Source organism: Larimichthys crocea, chromosome XXIII (assembly GCF_000972845.2).
Source record: "Larimichthys crocea isolate SSNF chromosome XXIII, L_crocea_2.0, whole genome shotgun sequence".
NCBI lineage: Eukaryota > Metazoa > Chordata > Actinopteri > Sciaenidae > Larimichthys > Larimichthys crocea.
Window position 1 is genome coordinate 8,048,742 of NC_040033.1, and position 20,503 is coordinate 8,069,244.

A 20,503-nucleotide genomic window follows, 5' to 3' on the forward strand; every position below is an offset into this window, starting at 1 on the left:
TATAAATACTGCATGTTAATGGGAATTAACACATAATAAAAGACCTTTAAGAAGCTATAGTAATATAAAATAACTCTTGGAGCAAATGTGCAACAAACAGCTTGAGTACATCACCACAAACGCTGCCAGAACACGTTATAGACACGGTCAGTCCACAGTAAACATGCTGCTGTTATACATGATCCTAGATTACGCTGGGAGGAGTAATCCTGTGGTGAACCACGCTGAATCTCACAGACTATACAGCCGATCCAGAGCTTAACTTTTCTTCAGGGCTGACCTCTGCGGCTGCATTTTAGTTTTACGACCTTATTGGTCCAATTTCTTTCAGCGTCTCTGCCAGGAATGAACATGGAAGCTTTTCCCTCCCCGATCCCTCTCCAGCACTCTATGCCGTTAACTAACTGCCATCATAATAAACTCTATTTGTTTAAAATGTTAGTCTGCTGACACGGTGACTGAATGTCAGCACAGATGGTTTTCACTGCAATCTCACAATCAAATTACTCGACCAAGATTTCCCTATATCCTCCTGACTACGAATTTCCAAATTCGATAATCAGCCAAGCAGTGTGCTTATTGATTATTTCAGACGAAGCCAAAGTCAGAGAAGCCTTTCACATCCCTTCTATACAGTTTGGAGGAAATAGGCTCGCCTCTTTCAGCCGGGCTGTTGTGCTGCTAAAAAGAATAGCTTGTACCGTTCAATCCATCATTACATGACTGAAGGTAGAGGAGCAGAATACACAATGTGGGACTCTATTCTATCTCCTCGCCCAGCTATTGTTCACCCCGGGTGCTTTTTCTTTTTTCTCTGGCTGCCATGCTGTTCTGCCGCTCCAGTCAGTCCACGGCTGCCTTGTGAGACTTCATCAGTATTCGCCTCACATGGGTCACCTGCTTGTGCAGAAGGTGGAGGGAGGGGAGCTTTGAAACTTCACTGCAGAAAAGCTTTTTTTAAATTGTTGGAAAAAGGCTTAAAGCAAAAAAAAACATATTTCATACAACCACATCTTCGCGGTTTTAATCGTAAAGCCTCGTCTTTGTGGTGACATACTATTAGCAACCTTTGGTCAACATAAGAGCTGAGGGTTGTGGGTATTTCAGAAATGTAGAAATAATCATCTCTTCTTTGTGTTGTTGACTTTCTGTTTGTCTCTGAGCCTACATCACTGCCTAAACTAACTGGTTTAGTCGGCAATGGTAGCCCGGTCTGGTCATTACAGGATTAGATCTCCAAATACGGATTGAGAGAAACAATCAAACAGGTCAAAGCTTGACTCTGAGTAAACAAATTGGGGCTGTTCGTGCATCGCTAGTTGAGTCAGCAGTTCAAGATCAAGTTTAGATAAACAGGAACTTGCAGTGGCTGATGCATGACGAAGTTACCGCATGAGCAGTTTTAGCTCTCTGATTTTCTTGTTTAGCCAAGCAAAGTTCCTCTGATACAATATAATAATCCTCCTACACACAATCTACTGCAGTATCAATAATCTGACTTCAAATCAAACCCCAAAAGACACACTTTTGATCATGTTGCCTTCATAAGATCCTTTCTTGTAAACGATTATAAATGATTAAGTGTAGGAATCTGCTCATACATTGAATTTTATGACCTTGAACCTCTTAATAAATGATATCTACGGCACGTTTAAGTTAAACAAATTAAATTCTAGACGCAGTTAGGGGATTTCTAAGGACCTCAACAACTGGGTTTAGATTTTAGACTGGGGTTTGATGTTTAAATCGTGGCACAGCAAAACGTTTAAGAGACCCGAGATGACAACTTAACATCTTAAATGTCTTAATGTTAACAATCAGTTAGTCCAAAAAAATTAATCAAATGTAGCTGATAACTGATTTTTTAAGCAAATAACAACAAAAATGAGTCCTGCCTATCTTATGTGAGGGTCATTGTAAACCGAATCTCTTTGAGTTTTGGACTCGGTTTTTCTGAATATTTTGAGAAAATAATCCACCGACTGATGAGAATAAACAATGAGAATAAACTGCAGCTGAGCTAATTAAAAATTAGCAACAGCTCCCCAGGTTTGTGTATTTTTGAATGAATTTTACTTAATTTGATCAAACATCACCTTTAACCTAAGAAATCAGCTCTCACGCAGACTTACCGCTGCTTGTCTGTGTGTGTTGGACAGAATCCCGTGAATCTTCACTTTGCCCTTGTCCATATCGTCGAAATTTACCCACAAGTCCTTGCTCATCTGATCCGACGGGCCGTATGATTTTGACGTGTAGTAGTCGTGATCTGTATCCTCCTGTAGAGACGACAAAACAAAATGCATCCTGTGAGTTTTAAATGGAGGACGCATAGCACGATAAGTTTTTTAGAAGAGCTGTGGGAGAGCACGGGTAAAAAAGTTATTTAGGAGAATGTGATACAGCTCAAAAGAGAGTAGAGATTGCTGCGTTCCTCTGTGAGTTAAGCCGATGGAGTGTCTTATTATACAGAATATATAAACATATATTTATAAAGACATCCTGTGGCTCATTGCTACTTTAAGCTGTAAATCAAATTCCATGTGACACGGCTGCTGCAAACAACTAAAACTTGGACACAAGCATAAAACTTTTAAACATGGAAAGTCAAAAACGTAACAACGTACAGTATTTTCTTTAATTTCTCTGCAGCAACAAAGTAGATTATGTTGGAGTACAATAATTTCCATTACTCGTGCGTTCTCTTTGTCCTTTTATTCAACTCTCTGGTTTTCATTACAGCACAATCGGCACACAAAGTGGTTTTAATGTCCACTAATCATATTAAAAACAAAACACAAAAGCCTCTTTTCCACTGTTAAATCGCCGTGCAGCAGACAGCACAGTCAGGATCGCCTTTTATAACAGGAACATTCATGTACTTTTATAAGCCACGTGGGAGCAGGCCTGTCTGCTTTTATTGTTTCCTGTTGAAAATTAGGAAAAATGCCCGTGTCGTGTGCTTCCTATTGCTCGTCTCGTTCCCCGTGGGTCTAATGAGATACCTTGCAGCTGGGCTTTTTATCTCAAACATTGTTAAAGTTAATGTTTTTGCAGGATGGGGAGTTTACACTACGTCTCAGTGTGATCTCACTAATAGGAACTCAAGCAGCTTTGATATATGGGCGGCATTATTCTGAGCTACCGCCCTTTGGTTGTCAAAAAGGCCACAAACATTAATTAAAGCACAATTCTTCCCTGTTTGGTTCGTTTTGCTTCAAGGATTCATATTTCCCTCAGAGAGTTATAATCTAATTCCTCGGCACATTATTCAGCCTTGAATATAAGACAGCAAGATAACGTTCCAGGCTTAGCCAAGCCTCGATAAATATCAAATATCCAAATGGATTTGTGCCACGTAGGTGCTGTTACTTTTGATTAATTTGTAGAAGTCTTTAATCACAGCTTTAAAGTGCAGACAAATCATGTCAGTGGAAAAAGAAAAGGCCCCTTCAGGCTGCCTTAGTCAGCACATTACTTTCAGAATAGAAAACAAGGGCACTTGTAAAAGAAGTAGACACAAATGCAAAGCTGTAAAGCTTCCTCCTAATCAACACAAGATGTTTTTCAGTCTTGTGGAGGAGAGTCGAGATAGAGGCTCGACTGAGGTGAGAGGAGAGCCAGCTGGAGGTTCCTGGCCTCAAGACGTGGAGGAGAGTGAACAGGAAGGTGGGCATGGTGCCATAGTCCAGCTGGGTGTAGGTGGACGAGACCTCTGCAAACAGAGTGCTTAACCAGGGAGTCTCACACACAGATACAAAGAGAGTTTTGGTTGGAGGTTCTGTTTCTCTAAATCAGACAAACTCAACAGTGATGTGTGAAAATACAAACATGGTGTGAAATTCACTACTTTACTTTATTAGCACTGTCAGCGAGGACAAGCAGGCTGCAAACAAGTAAAGATAGAAATAAACCGAATGCTTTTCAAATTAAAAATGTTCAGCATTCACTTCCCTACGGTAAAACACTATCATATTTTTACATTTTAAGGGAATTTATACAGAATAAAGTAATATTTTACATGACAGACTATTGATTGCACAGTAAAACACTGTAATATTTAAACCTTTATTTTATACGGCAATAAAATGCTATTTTCATGTCAATTATATGTCAAAACTTAAAATATGGACGAAAACACCAACTCTAAACGAGGAATCAACAGTACTAATATGCTTTTACTGTAATATTAGAAAAAGTTATACTGTATTTATTATTCTGGCCACCACAGCTGCCATTTTCTAATGTAAAAAATTGTTTTTACAGTAGAAAATGGCAGATTACAAAGTACATTCAACAACACCAGAATGATGCCAAGTAGACTTAGTTTAAATTCAGATTTGGTGCAGTACCCTTTGACGACTGTCTCTTGTGTCTTGTACTTGTTTTCTGTACTCGATGATACAGTGGCTTTAATATGCAGACTCACGCTGTCAAACACATCAAAAAATAAAAACAGGTGACTGCATACTGCAAATTGCAAAAAAAACAAAACTCAATCCTGAGTGGTTTGTTAGACGCATTGAACTTTTCACTCACAGGGAAACAACTGAGCTGTAAAATTACTGCTGTCAGTTTAGAAATGTAAAATGTTCTGTGCACTGAGCAGAACATTCTGAACAGTTTCATTATAGGAGCTATGAAATGGCACATCACATATATCCCTGTTTTTGTGGAGCGCCTGAGCTGAACCTTTTACAAATCTGCAGCCTGTTTTGTTCGGGTGTTGGTCTGAATCAAACAGGTGAAGGCACGGCTTTAAGTACATGAAGCATCCTGGTGAATTAATGGACTAAGACGTTGACTATGTAAAGGGAACATCCTATCGCTTCCTCCCCTCTCTCCCTCATTTCTCACCTGTGTCAGTTATCAAACAAAATACCTGGAAAAAGTCGTTCTATTTTTCATATTTATCAAAAACTGTCATGTATTTGTAGACAGTTTATCTGAAACTGTTGATACGGTAACAGCACTAATATTATGTTCATGCACCTGGAAAAGAAACTGAGCAATCATGGATTTTTTAATCAATTTGAAACACAAAAACAATACAGCTGCTAGATGATTGAATGTTGCATTTGTGATACATGATATCACAAATGGAAAATCTGCCTCTAATAATAATAATAAACGTTAAGAAGTATGACATTTTCCACATGGGAAGATCACAAAGTGCTTTGCAAGAGAAAACTTAAAAATTAAAACCATAGCTCAATGAAAAGAAAAAACAATAGACCAGGAAGAAACTTGAGGAGACAGAGGCCAGTTTGAATAAATGAGTCATCAGCTGCTTTTTAAACGGTTCAACAGAGAGGGGAACATTAGTCTTTAGGAAGAGCGTTACACAGTTGGAGCCACCACTTCAAAGGGCATCATCATTTTTTGTTTCCAGTCGAGCACGAAAGAAAACCAGTAAAGCCGTGGTCGAATGATCTGAGCAACCTATTGGTGATATAAGGATGGAACAAGTCTGAGATGTTTGCTAGTGCCTGACGATGAAAACAAGTCAGATTCTGGCTCTGGTGGTTCAAACATTTAGGGCTGGATAACACCAATAATGCTGCTGGAAGTAGCATCCATGTCGAGATCATTGATCATTGATTTTGACACCTAATTTCATAAATTTGTCGATATTTTGAATCATTCAAATTAGGCTGGGTGGTTAATAACACTTTTTTTCTTTGGTCTGACTCAAGACACATATTTATTCTTACTTTACACAGACTTTAGGATGAATCCTGGAACATTTGTAGATGCTTCAGAGACTGCGAGTGAAAAGGGAACTACAGTAAATGAACATCTGTAGGGTTGTCTCTCTCTACGTGTCAGCGTCTGTGATGAACTGGCGACATGTCCAGGGTGTACCCCGCCTCTAGCCAGCTGTGATCAGCTCCTGATCACCCTGATGAGGATAAGCGGTTATGGAAGATGCATGGACGGATCATCCTTAGCTCAGGTTGTGATACAACAGCTCTGAGTTTGGGATTATTTCTTGTGTTTACTGAAGTACATAGACTGATATAAATATATAACACCAAAGACTTTACAGCTGAAGAGAGGCGAAAATAAATGTAAAGGAAACACATATTTCAAAAGGCAGACCATTTTTATGTACGTATTTATATACTGTACTATAAAAGTATGTCAGATGTATCGTCATGCTTTGTGGGATAAACATATACACATCTCTAGTGGGCTGAGACTATAAAGATGCCAGAGCAAGCTCAAAGGAGGTTGATGGATGATAGACGGCTACATGATGAATGAGTCAGGAGGAGGAGGAGGAATACAACCCTGCCCTGTTTTCATCTGTCCATCAAAAACTGAATTCCTACAACTACAACGTAGAGGTTTGGAAAACCATAACTGCTGCTAGCAATGGACCGTTTTCTGGCTCTGGAGCACAAAAACAAACTCTAGAAAAGATTCATTTTGTGTGCACGAAACCAATTCCAAGTTCACTCCCGTTTCTGTCTGAAGCATTTACCCGAGCTGCCCACCACATCAATATTGCATTATACCGAGACCTGAATACCTCGTGGCAACATGTTTTCACCTCTGAATGACTCCTTAACACACAGGAGACCCTGAATAAATGAATTTATCACATTTTTATTGAGATGTTTTGAAATGCTGTAGATTCTCTAATGTTTTTAAGAAAAAATCCTCTCTGCTGTCTCTGCTCCTGAGGAAATAAATTTAATCTAGGAGCTCCTGAGCTTTGAATAACTGTTGAAATATGTCAGGATTAAGCTGCTTGTCAGTCATCCCCATACTTCCTTTTTTTCCTCAGACGTATACAGTATACGCACAGTTAAAGACAGTCTGCGGCCTGTTTGAAGAAAGCATTAAAAAGACGCCGTCGCTCATGTGTGCAGCTCTCTCATCAGCTGATAATACCTGTGATCCATTATTCAGCGCTCCGCTCCATCTCCTGCCTGTCGTAGCACTGTGGTACTAGTGGTGTGTATGCAGTGGAGCTTAACATAGGGGTCTGTGCTGTACGAGCCAATTTCTGATTCATTTTAACAGTAGTGTGGAAACAGATCTGTAGAAAACTACCAGGACCTAACATGCATACATCAACTTTCACTCTGGTATTTGACATATTGACAATAAAGTGAGATACTACCTGACCTGAGTATGATTTGAACCCAGTTTGACTTGGATCCTGGTTTTTTAATGACTTCTTTTATTCATCTTAACTAGATTTTCTCTATTAGCAATAAAACTGGTCAATGTTACGGCCCCCCAATCCGCCCCAATCAGTTGGAAGATTATTTAAAAGGTCCAGTGTGTAAGATTTAGGAAATAAATGGAATATAAATATGTTTTATAATGTTTTATAATATGCGACTTGTGTTTCGGTGTTGAGCTCAAGTTATACTTGTTCATTTTAGTGTACTAACTTGTGTAGTTGTTGTGGTAAACTACTGAGTTTATATTACTGATTTGTGCACAGCAATAGTTAGTAAGTTTATTTCTTTTCGTTTGAGGCTCTGATTTTTAGAGATCTCTTTTGGTTATATTTATTTTGTTGGTTTGAAAAGCATCCGCTCACCCTTTGTTTCCCTTGTAGATACCTCACCTACTTTTGTTGTACTTCAATAAATCCAAATTCCAGGAAATAAATAACTAAATACAGCTGGTTTATGTTACTTGCTCTCCCCACATGATTTTGGGTCGTAACAGTCGATCACTCTCCAATGAAACCAGAGAAGGTTCGACTGGATAAATATTCATGTGTCAGTGCGGGATTGTTTCAAAGATTTTGAAAATACAGAGAGAATATAATAAATAGTCTAAAATGGATCGAGGCGCCTGATACATAATTGAATTGTTCTTCCTGTCTTTGGTTGTAGATCTCATGAATTCAACATTTAAGTTGCCTGCTAGGTTCACACAGAATGTGGTTGCATTTTAAAGCGATGTTCAGGGACATAGAGGTACAACATATAAATAAACTCACTATCTTTTCGGTCTTTGTTCATCTGCTAAAAATGACTGCAAACCAACAGGTTGGCTGACCAACTGAGAAAAGTCTACGGCTCTAACGCGAGGAGATGATGCTCAGTAAAGGCGCATTTAGAGCAAGCAGTGGTTGAGAGACATAGACAGTGAATGAGAGTAAAGGAGCGCTGGCCTCGATAAAGCCGGTTAATGAGTCAAATAAAAAGTAATTTCCTGATTGTTATGTTCAGCACAAATAGACACATACCTTCTGCGCCTGATCTTGTCTGAACATACCCTAAGACACTTAAAGACTGAAGCAGGAGATGGTACAGCATTTAGCGTTTGAACACCGGACAAACATAAAGACAAACACACACGTTACCCTCTTGAAATCTTTTAACAAACTTGACAAACTGGGACACAAAACAAACAAAACAAACCCAATTTGCATTCAGAGCAGGTTTTGAACACGGAGTGTGGAGAAGGTAAAAGCAGCACTGGGAATCAAGTTGAAGTAATGAAAATTAGCAAGTTGAGCTGCTGGTTGCCTCGCTGTGTGAATTCTCTCCCTTAAGAAAATACACAAATAAACAGTAAATGTAGTGAAGCATGCAAACCTCAAAGAGCCTCCTGAGCTGTAAAGTCCCAGACATTCACCATAAACCACACCCTTATTGCTCCACATCAAGGCAAACAACACCAACACACTGTATGCTTATATTGGCAACCATACATGTCTGACGGTGGTTGAATTATCAGGACAGGCTGTACTTTAAGCGTGGAAATTAAACCATTAAATGTAGCCATTATTTCAAAGGGAACACGAGGAGTTATGTGTCTTTCTTGGCTTCCCTTGTGGTGTTGCAATACGATACAGGATTTGGAAAAAGGAGACGTCTGTACAATTTATCATCCGGGCTGCTGCCGTGCGTGTGTGTGTGTGTGTGTGTGGTTTGTTTACGCTGTTCATAAAGTTAGGATTTAAAATAGTGCCGCCTGACAGCTGTAAGCAACCTTTCTCAAACTTGAGGTCAGGATCCTGTGTTGGCTCGCTTGGTATGCAGACAGAGTTTTCAGGTGATTTCTCAGACTGAGACCTGAAATAGCGCACACAAACACACACACACAAACACACACACACACACACACAAAGAAAGGCTGACTACCGGTGAACAGGAAAAATATAGTCCAGGAAGTCCAGCTTGAGTAACACCATGAGTTTACAAAATACAACTGTAGGAGAGAGGATTTTACAACAAGGGGCAATAAAGTCACGTGTAGATAAACATACACCTGCGCATTTACTGTGTGTTGCAAGGTAATATACAAGGAAAGGCCAAAGCAGTGTTGGGACAAAAGTTAAACCTTGAAAAAAATCATTAAAAAAATTAATTAAAATTAATTAATTACAGGCATCATTAAAACCTGAAAGTGCTAAAGATGAAAAAAAAAACAAGTCTTCAGTGCGTTTTTGGCATTCAGACTTTAGAAATTATGAAGTTACGTAACTTTAGAAAACCTTTAGAACTTCACGGTTTGAATGAGGCTTTTGCCTTGATGTCTTCATGACTTTTTCATGATTCGTTCATGTCCTTCACCAAAGAGCAACGTCTTTTTTTGGTACTATTAACAGTTTCAAAAAAGTCTGATCTTTCTTTTTTTGCTTGACAACTAGTCCAGAGAGCTCTGCATCTGCAGCCTACCACTGTGCAGATTGTTTTTTTTTTAAGGATTGCTGTCCTGTTAGTCCAATAGGGTAGAAGAATTGTAAAAACTATAAAAACACTACACATACACAACGTCTACACATTTTTCTTTGGTTTCAGACTAAGGCCTTAAGAGTCTCTACAGTCTCTGATGTGCTATTGTGTACTTCCAGTTTCCAGTGCCTTTATACCAAGGTGTGCGAAATTGGAATCGACCGAATAATCGGCCAAATGTTGTATTATAAACACCCCACAGAGATCTGTTGCTATATATATATATATATATATATATATATATATATATAAATAATTTATCACATCACATATGTGAGCTTGCTGCTTATGCAAACAAAACGCTGCACAGACAATAAATACTGTGAATCTACGGTACATAATAAACGAACAGCTGGGGTTATGAAACGTCTGCAACCTAAGAAAAAAAAACTGCTCTGAACCAGAATATAACAACAAAAACATGACGGTTAAAAGCCACAAGCTGCTTCTGACAACATGTCTGGACGAGCACAGACTGTCCTGAATAAACCAGACAGACAGACTCAGTGACACCAACTTGTTCCCACAGTTTGCTCCAACGTTTCCTCGTTCTGCCTTTGCAGTGACTTGAAGACACCTTTAGCCGAGAGGCTTCTTAATCTGGTTAATGATCTGGAGAGCTGATACAGTGAGTCACGTTTACTGAAGGCGTCAGACAGTCTGCTTTTAAAAGGCCACTGATATAAACCTGCATGTCGAGATTAGATGAATGCGTCGTGGGGGGAACGCAGCAAAAACACAGACTGACCTCAAAGCGAAGACAATAAAGGAAAACACTTCAGTTATTTAAACGAGGAAACCTGATTTATGGAAATTAAAATAAACTGTTCAGTGTTATGATTAAGAAGAATTCAATCCACCTTAAAACAACTCAGTGTTGTTAAAATATTGAATTAAAGATTGCATCTCTGTACATGTTTGCAGTCTAACACATTTTGTGATTTTACAGGAATAGGTCGACATATTGTAAACACACTCCACACTGTTAATTCTGCATAACTTTAAGCCTTAATATAATTTAAACAGGTGAGTTCTATATAAATTCAGCCTCAGTACAGTTTTCATTAACAGGGAAATTAGCTATAGAGACCAAAACTGTTTTTTGTACCAGGCTGTGAACATGTTTATTTCTGCTGTGAAGTTGGACATTTGAACATGGGGACTTATGGAGACTGACTCGTTCTGTAGCCAGCCTCGAGTGGACGTTTGAGGAACTGCAATTTATTTGCAATATATGTCTACCAGCTTACTAATTAACAAAGACCAGGCTCCAGGCTAGTCGATTCACCTATCTTCAGTCTTGATGCTATGTTTACAGGCTGCAGCCGTTGAATGGACTGACACGAAAGTGGTATCAATCTTCTCATCTAACGCTCGCTTTTGTTATCATCTTCTCCAAGATTCTCATTGTCACAGCACCAGAGAAACCTGTTTCTACACTGCATGTATGTCAAAGAGATAAATCAGGACACAAGATAACTCCTGGAATGTGTTTACCGTCACAGATACACAATGATATACGGCTTTTTGGTAAATCTTCCCTTGAGGTGGACACAGTCCGTCCTCTGTCTGTCGTTCCTCAGTTGAAGACAAGTCTTTAAATACATTCAGCTCACAGCTGGGTGGAAGTATCAGCTCTACTGTTTCTGCCCTCTGAATATGATGGCTTTTTCTCATGACAACAAAGTGTCGTTGGCAGGTGAGGGAGTGTGTGTTGTTGAATCATAGCAGGAGGAATGACAGCGTGTTTGTGCTGTCGACTGCTTTTCCATCCGGTGACAAACAAATGAGCCTCGGAGATCGACAACAACAATGAGGGAGGACATGTTTGTGTGATGATATGTGTGTGTGTGTGTGTGTATGAATTAGTTGTGTCCCGACATGAATGTTTGTTTGAAGTTTGAAGTGTGTGTGAGTGTTTACAGCTGACGATCAAAGCCTCCCCCCTCCCTCCTCGCTGAGAGACGCTGGGCTGTGAACCTGAGATGATTAGAAGCCACAGGAAAACTTAACGAGCTGTCTAAGCCCGGGCAGCCGCCATCATTATGACAGAACGCCTCGATGCTGTGCGCCGGCCAAGGCGCTATAACAAGGGGACATGGGCGATGCCTTTCATTTACATAGACACAAACACGGGCTGAACCCGGCCATTAATCTCCAGCAGCTCCACCAACCCCTTGGTACTGTGGGAGGCCGGGTTAATTTCCTGTTCTGGTCGCTCTGAGGTCAAGTTTAAAAGGATCCAGTCCCTCACAGAAGGTAGAAGAACACCTGAGGGCTGAGCTTAATTTGATATAAAATATTTAATCGTCAAAGTCTTCCTTTTCATTACCAAACATCCACTCTTCTGAGCAGATTTATAATTGCTCCAGGGAGAGTATTTTTAGGTCCAGCTCACACGAGGACGTCATTGATTAATTCTCTTTATATTAGTTGGCTTCTTTACTAGACGGGAAGGTTTTTACCAGTGAGCCGCTTTGTTCTGCCGGACCTTCACTGATTATCCACCCCAATCATTTGCCTTGGGCACAGGAAACCATATTTTATTCCGCTTTGATCAGCCAAAATATTTATCATTCATCTGTCCATTTTCTGGAGCCAATCCCAGCTGACATGGACATGGATGGTCAATTTAGATTAACCAATTAACCAAACATGCTCAAACCAGGAACCTCTCTGCTAAATGGTAAATGAACCATACTTGTATAGCTCCATTCTAGTCTTCTGACCATTCACTGCATATCTCATTCACACACACATTCATAAACTGCATTAGCAGCAGCAGTGACTGCCAGCTGCTCAGTCAGCTCAGTTTTTAGGAGGTAACCGTTCACACACCGATGGCTCAAGCAAGGACCGCAGACTGGAGGATGGAGCCACTGATCCAATCTACCTCCTGAGCCACAGCTGCACCACTAAACAACATCATATTACTGCTATGTCATCCATCCATTATCTGTAACTGCTCATCCTCATCAGGGTCGCGGTGGGAGCTGGAGCCTATCCCAGCTGACTTCGGGCAAGAGGCGGAGAACACCCTGGACAAGTCGCCAGCTCATCACAGGGCAAACGAACACTCACACTCACATTCACACCTACGGGCAATTTAGAGTCACCATATAACCTGTTAAGTTCACGTCTTTGGACTGTGGGGGGAAGCCGGAGTACCCCGAGAGAACTCATGAAGACACAAGGGACTCCGCTCAGAAAGAGCCTAGTCGGGGTTTGAACCAGGAACCTTGTTGCTGTGAGGCGACAGTACTGTAAATAAAACTTTGAACTTTGTATTCAAGCCCTTCTTTTACTGTAATTCCTGTTGCATGACTGAAGAATAACAAAACAAGTCACGGTGAGAAACTTTTAAACCAACATGGACATGAAGTTCTTGAAGTCCTTGAAATCTTTGAACATCAAAAGCTACACAGCAGCTACTAAACAGACCTTGAGGCAAGTTTTGTTGAGAGATAACACTTATTTTAGCTGTAGTTTTAGAAGTTTGTGTATTTTATATTCAAAGTTTGGACCGATTATGAGTCATATCACAGATGATACACCGTCACAGATAATCTCACTTATTATTGGGTCTTTAGAGCTTTTTTCACAGGTTTATGCCGACTCTTCCTCACTTTCCTTTCAGCTTTTTTGCAATTACCAAGGCGAGACACAAATGACACCTTTAAGTAGTCAAATCAGCCCATCTTTAACGGGTGAGGTCTAATCAGCCGGGAGCTGTGCGACCTTGTCGTGAATCATCACCGTACCTCTATCTGGGAGCTGTTGTCTGTGTCCGTGTCCTCTGCAGACAGGAGGCCTGGGAAGCCGTCAGGCTCCTCCTGTACCGGCTCCTGGTCCTGCTCCTGACTCGCCCTGTTACTGTCCATGTTACGAGGTTTCGGGGGTACCCATCTCCTCCACCGGTGGCTGTACAGCTTCACGTCCACTGCCGCGTCCTCATCACCTGCCTGCCCCTGCACGTATGAGTAAGAGACACCTGAGGAGACAGGAAGTCAAAGTGTGAGCGACATAAGAAAACACCACAGATAAACTTCATTTCGTTGGGTTGTACAACCAAAATAAATACAATAGGACAATAATATCTTTACTTTCACGAAGGCAATAGTCAAATCACAGATGCGATGACTATTCAGGCTATTAATCTTGTGCCTCTTCCTCATAACTCACTGTCTCTGTGGACTTTTCTCATTGCTCTGTGGAGAAAAACCTCGCCGCCTGAAACAGATGCACATTAGGAATGACTCAGCAGCCATCACACAGACCAGTGGGCCACAGTCATACAAAACCATCCTGATCCTCGAGTGTGAAATGAGACGGCGGTGACAGGTGAAAAATGGCGCTGTGTTAATGTAAACAATGACTGGATTAACCGAGCCTGAGACTGACGGGGTGAAATGTGCAGAGTCATTATAACAAGTGAACTCACTCAGGAGACAGAGTATTACGTGTTCTCTCCTCGAGATCTTCTTATAGAGGTGGAAATAAAGAAAAGCACGGTGCTATTTTGAGTCTTCAGTTCAGTCCAGAGATGCTTTAACACCTACACTGACTCGTTTTGATTTAAAACGGTGTAAAAGCCGCCTTTTACAGCCGAACAAAGACCTTCTGAAAAGGTTTGCAGACAAACTCTGGTTATTTTAGCACAAAGTCAGAAGCTTGAGTATTCTTACAAAGAATATAAGCAATGTATTAGCAACTTGCAAGTGTGAGGATAAAATGCCAGGTATCACAACATAACCAGTTCGCTGTGGAGGGTTGTGGGGTGAGCAGGTCTATAGTATGTGGTGTCTCTCCTGGTGCTAGTTCTAGACCTGGTTGACCTGATGACGACCGATTTATTATTATGACTTCTGCATTGGCTTCACTTCACAGCCACGGAGGTTGCCGCTTGGTGCTGACGTGCATTTGTGGGCGTAGGTATCGTGTATACTGGTATGTTATGGTATTAGTTTTGTGTATTTGTCCTGTATTTAATTATGAGTCACTTCATGTCTTTCACACATCTTAGTTAATTAATAACAAGCCAGTTAGAACATAAAACAACCAAGCAACAACCTCAGTGGTTGTGAAGTGCCAAAAACTGCAGTTCCACAAACGTCCACTTGAGGTTGGCTACAGAACCAGTCAGTCTCCATAAGCCCCCATGTTAAATTGTCCAACTTCACAGCAGAAAAAGACACATTAAATTATATTAAGGTTTAAAGTTATTCATAATTAACAGCATGGACGCTTTGACTGACAGGTGGGTGCCGTTACAGAGCAACGAGGCGTCATTCAGCCCGCCTCAGGTCCACCGATGATGCATGTCTTTGCCACTTTGACTTTGAGCTTCGAAACAACTCGTCCATTCTTTAAACTGTCAGCGGTCTGAACATGCTGTACTTAAGACTGTTCATACAGTAAGCACTGTTTATAACCACCTCTCCACAGCAACAGATTTATTGCATCATGTTTATTTATGTAAAATCTAAGAAATCAATGAATTCATGTTCTCCACTTGTTTGCATCAATGAATCGCTGGGATTAGAGATGTTAAATCGCCTGTAGGTATGAATGAGAGCATGCAGAGAGTCTGTTTATCTGTTAGTCCTCTGATGGACTGCAGACTTGTTTCCATCCTTGCCTTCAGGCTCAACGCTCAGCATGCATGGATAAGCTCCTGCTCCCTGTGACCTTAATAGGATTGAGAAGCTAAAAACAATTAGTAATACATTTTATTTTCATAGCACTCATCCAAACAGAGTTTAGGAAGTTTACAGAGGTGCTTGGACGCTGTTGCATCAACAAGCCTTAGGGTAGAGAATACTGCTGATTCCTCTCCTGTTACTCTAAGATGCTTCTACTTTATGAGACAGAGGCCACCGGGTTTAACTAGCAGAGCGCGTTTTCTACTTATTTCCTCTCAGGCTCACGTCTTTCTCCTTTTCCGTCCTCCTCTGTCCTCTCTCCGGGCCCCCCAACCAGTGATTCTCAGGAGGTGGTGAAAGCGAGCGGAGGCGCTTCAGATGCTAATTCTCCCAAAGTGGAAGCTGACAGATTCACTTTATAATGAGCATCGGCAAGAGCAAAGAAGCAAAGAGAGCAATCGGCTCTTTGAGGTGGTTAGTTGATGTTCATTGGAAGAATTTAAGTGAGCAGACGGCGCAGCAGAGAGAATGGAAGAAAGGCTGCGGCTAATTGTTTTTAGAGCCAAATAACAATTAAAAGTTAATGTTCACCTTCAATCAGTGAAGACCACAAACCAAGCCAGAAATCTTTGTGTAATTATGGACTCACACCGACATTAAACAGCCTCTTAAATTACAAAATCAGCCACTGTGAACTCAATAATATCAGAAATTACAAGAGTCATGTCTCAGCAGGACTCAGAAAACACTTCCCTGCTTGTTATCTTTATCTTTTGCTAATGTTGTCTTTATGGGTATCTGTAAAAAGTTATCAAACTTAGTGAAGCAAGCTTTTTTTAGCACTGCATATTCGGAATAAACTCTCAGGTCAAGGTCAACACAAATATCCAGCACTTCTGAATCAAGGGTTTCGTGTGTGGCTTCATCAAACTGAATTGAGGAGTGTTCATTCATGTCTCACACTTCACTGTAACTGCAGGTTTTATTAAATTTTTTGTCAATTCAGTTTTAACAAGTTTTATGTCTGGCACTTTGAGATTCCTTTCTTTACAACCAGATCGTTCTATTCAAATAAAGACCTTGAAAACCTATTTTCTAACACATGGGAGAGGCGAGGAGGAAATTCATAGATTTTATTTTACTGATTCTAAATTACACAGTTTACACAGACAGTTTACTACAAAATGATATATGTTGACAGAGTGAAATAGGAACATTTTTATTGGATTAGTATTGGAAGACATGAGTAAATGGAGAGGCATGGCGGTACCTGTATCGCCAAGACTGTGTCTGTTAGGGGTCCAATCAGAAGTGCCAAATATATCTAAATATAGTCTGGTCTGATCTTTAAAGGTCAGGGTGGTCACAGCTGCTCGAATGATCCTCAGATTATGGAAGAGCACAGTCGCCCCAGATGTTAAATTTTTTTTTGATGGAACTGATGTTGGAAATAGCATCATATGAACACATGTTGACTAAAAATGAAGGGAGACACTGGATAGTTTTTATGTATAAGACCTCGGTGTTGAATGCTTATTTTGGTTGTTTCAAAGATGTTAATTTACCACAGGTCTTTGTTTCATACATTGTTGTATGATATGTTGGATGTTCTGTCTGTCGATGTTTAGGTTTAAGTTTAATTTTATGTTAATGTATCGTGTATGAATGAATAATAAAACGTTGTACTATGACTTTACATCAACACATCTTATAGCATCTGCAAAGTTAAAGGAGAGCCTGCTTTATTTTAACTTTAAGTAGCTAAAAGCAAATTCTAATAATGAATAGTTAAATAAGTTATTATTACACAACATTCAGTGTTTCTTTCATGGTATTTTCCGCAATGAACTGTGAGCACACTAGGTGTAACTTTTCTTGGTTATGTTATAAAACTTCACAACAGTAAAACTGCAATGAAAGCACAAGTTACAAGCAGAAATCAGAACCCAGGCGTCATCGGCCTCCCAATGATCCATGCCCATTTGTAGATTAGTCGGGAGGCGACAACCAGAGCTATCAAACTCTGAGCTTAACGACGGCTCTTCAGAAACCTACAGGTGACGTCACGGACACGAAGCCCATGTTTTATACAGTCCATGAATGCAACCCATGATCTTGTCTCTTGTTATCCAGACTGTTTTGACGGCATGCCAGTAATAAATACGTGTTTTGTATCTTCACAGTGCTTCATCTACTTCAGTAACAACTTACTTTACTCACAGGGCATGTTTCACTCACTGTATACATGCGTTAATGCAATCCTAATGTGATAATAGCTGCAGGTATTTGCAGAAACAAGTTCTCTTTCTATGTGAATCACCTCCGTCTTGTTGTTTGGTGTCTGCAGCCAACTATTCACTCACTGTCTCATTCTCACCATACCACTAATACTTCCTGACACTCGCTCTGTCCCTAATGGTCATTAGTCACACCCATGTGGACAAAGTAGCCCGGGAAAACTTCCTGTCAACAACAGTTATATACTCCAATCCAAGAGGCACCTAAACATCTATTTTCATCCTTTAAAGGATCATTGTCAGGTCCTCAATATACGATGGAAAACTGGCAAACAGCGGATGCTTTACAATACACCATGACCACAACATAGGGGCCTTGAATAAATGGCTGCTCTTTTCCCAGCATGTCCCTCTGTGAACGGTCGTGATGAGTCACCCTCTAAAGCAGCGCAGGCACCTGCGTTTTCTCTTATGAACACCACCATCTCTGTAATTCAGCACATTCTTATTATCCAGGGGAAACTCTGGGTCTTTTGTCAAGCATTCGAGAGGGCACAGAGGGCAGACCCCTGAGGGACACCTAAAATAACCCCTCAGCAGGACAAGGCTTCTCCTCAGTGCGAGGCTGTGCAGTGTGTGAAAGGAAATCTTTCCCCTTCTACTTTTCTTTCACTGCGTCTGAAAGCCCCCTGCATACCTTTACCCTGACTCTGTCGAGCAGCGTTGTTGGCTGGACTCACGCCTGTCAACACCTCTGATTCACAAACACCAGAGGGTACTGTAATTTGGGTTCCACCTCAAACCTTTCAAGGGCGTTTAGGAGGTCATAAAACCGCAGAATAAAAGGTGCTGTCTGCGCCGCTTCTTTTACTCAGCTCCTGCTCGTTTCCCCCTCTTTTCTTACAGCTCCCACCTGACAGGAGGCTGACGGCCACACATGACTGGCAAGCAGAGGATGTGGGATGCTCCGTTGCATTTGTGCATGCTAGTGTGTGTGTGTGGTGTGCATAATTTCAGCAGAAATAGGATAAAAAAACATCACATCCCTCTACGGTTTCACAGCCTTTCTATCTTTGGGTGTCAGAGCGCTTAATTTAGTGCCCACTGAAAGCTGCTTTATCAGTGTACCAGCAGACCCTGCCAAGCACTCTGGAGGACCCTCTCTGTCAGGCTCAAGCAGCAGCCTCTGAGGCTGTGAAGCGAAGCCAAGGCGGAAGTGCCAAAAACTGCAGTTCCTCGAACGTCCACTCGAGGCTGGCTACAGAAGGAGTCAATCTCCATAAGCCCCCATGTTAAAATATTCAACTTCACAGCATGTTGACACACACACCACGGATTAAAGTGGTGTATCTATTGGCAAAGCCAATAAAATAACAGAAAGTGTCTCCGTAGAGCTCCAAATAGTCCTCCATAAACTGACAATGCGATTAACAACATTGCTTCACATAATGAGAGAGAACATTGCAATTGTTCCTCCGTTCAGCACGTCCTGTCCTCTTCATTAGCAATGATTCATCAGGAACATTTATCATGAGAAGGACTCAAACACTCAAACTCAGCTGTTCATATTATATTAAGAGTTATGCATAAACAGCATGGCCGCTTTGATTGACAGGTAAGTGCTGTTATAGATGGTTTGTTCGAGCACCCAGGCATCATTCAGTCTGTGGGTGATGTCATGCATACACCATTCATTCTTTATACTATCAGTGGTTCAAGCTCTTCTCAGATCAAGAGCAATGACAACAAACTGAGCAGATTCAAGAGAGTCAGAGTGTTATCAGTCTTGGCTGATGCTAATATGAAGAGGCACAGACAGTTTCAATATGACTAATTTAATAAACTGATATGAGATGGATGCTGGTTTGATCTTGTAACAGACACGATGTGAGATCTTGAGGAAGCTCTCCAGATGACATGCCAAGTGATCGAACTCCAGGCCCTTTAAATTTCTGTCACCTGGGGTAGAGAGACACAAACATGACTGCTGCCTCCACATAAAGCAGAATCCACGCAAATTACAGTTATGCGACCGTCTGAAATTATCATGCAGAGCAGAGTGTGCTTTTCTAACCTGCCGTAGCTTGCTTTTTTTTACGCATCCTCTCTTAAAAATGCAGCCTGTCATTAAGCGAACGTGTAAAGCCCAGAAGCTGACTGCGGGAGAAAGTTAAACACAGGTAGACGGAGCACCTGCAGAAGAGATCCAGTTTCAAACAGCACTCGTAAAGTGATGAACAGCGTGATAAAAAGAGAGAATTTAAATAGACTAATCTCACATGAGTGCACGAGACGAGTTAAGACAGAGATCATGAATAAAACACCATTCTTCTTACAGGAAACTCAATGATGCACCAGCTTTCTTTCCAGACAGAGGCATCAAGTGAGCGTCCTCCGTGTCATGAACGCCTCATTTCACCAGAGATTTTGTTTTTCCAACAATTAGTCCCATCTTTCCAAGTCAAAGCGCTGCAACACAAGCAGACCAGGACAGCAGATACAGACGTGTCTCTCTTTCTGAAACTTGTTGAGGACATTATGCAGAACTCTCAAATTCATCAGGCAATGACAGATAGACTTCAGTATGCAACCCTTGGACACCCGATATTGGATAGGATCCACTCATTGTTTCATGGGTTAACCGCTGCCTCTTAACAGAGCTTGAAGTTCCTTACATTGTTACACCACATCACATTGATATTCAACCACTTTTATGTTACGGGACATAAAACGGGAGAGAGTGTAACCAGAGTAATAAAATACTGATAATTTAGTGAATTAAGACAGCCAAAACCACATAAATATCCAGGTTAAATGAGGTCAGTGTGTGTGACAAACTCCTGAAACTCCTGAAAAGTGATGGCGAGCTACCTGGATGATTAAGACTGAACTAAACTGAGCTGAAGCCTGC

The 20,503-nt window shown here is 40.9% G+C and overlaps 1 protein-coding gene across 1 annotated transcript in view; it reads right to left on the minus strand.

Annotated features, from left to right (window-relative positions):
- Window positions 1–20,503, minus strand: part of plxdc2b (plexin domain containing 2b) — a 96,441-nt gene that overhangs the window by 45,213 nt on the left and 30,725 nt on the right. Inside the window, exons 2-3 of the mRNA XM_010744131.3 lie at window positions 13,475–13,704; window positions 2,133–2,279 (exon numbers count right to left, since the gene is read on the minus strand). Of these exons, the coding sequence (XP_010742433.1) occupies window positions 2,133–2,279; window positions 13,475–13,704 (377 nt within the window). The remainder of the gene's footprint in view (window positions 1–2,132; window positions 2,280–13,474; window positions 13,705–20,503) is intronic.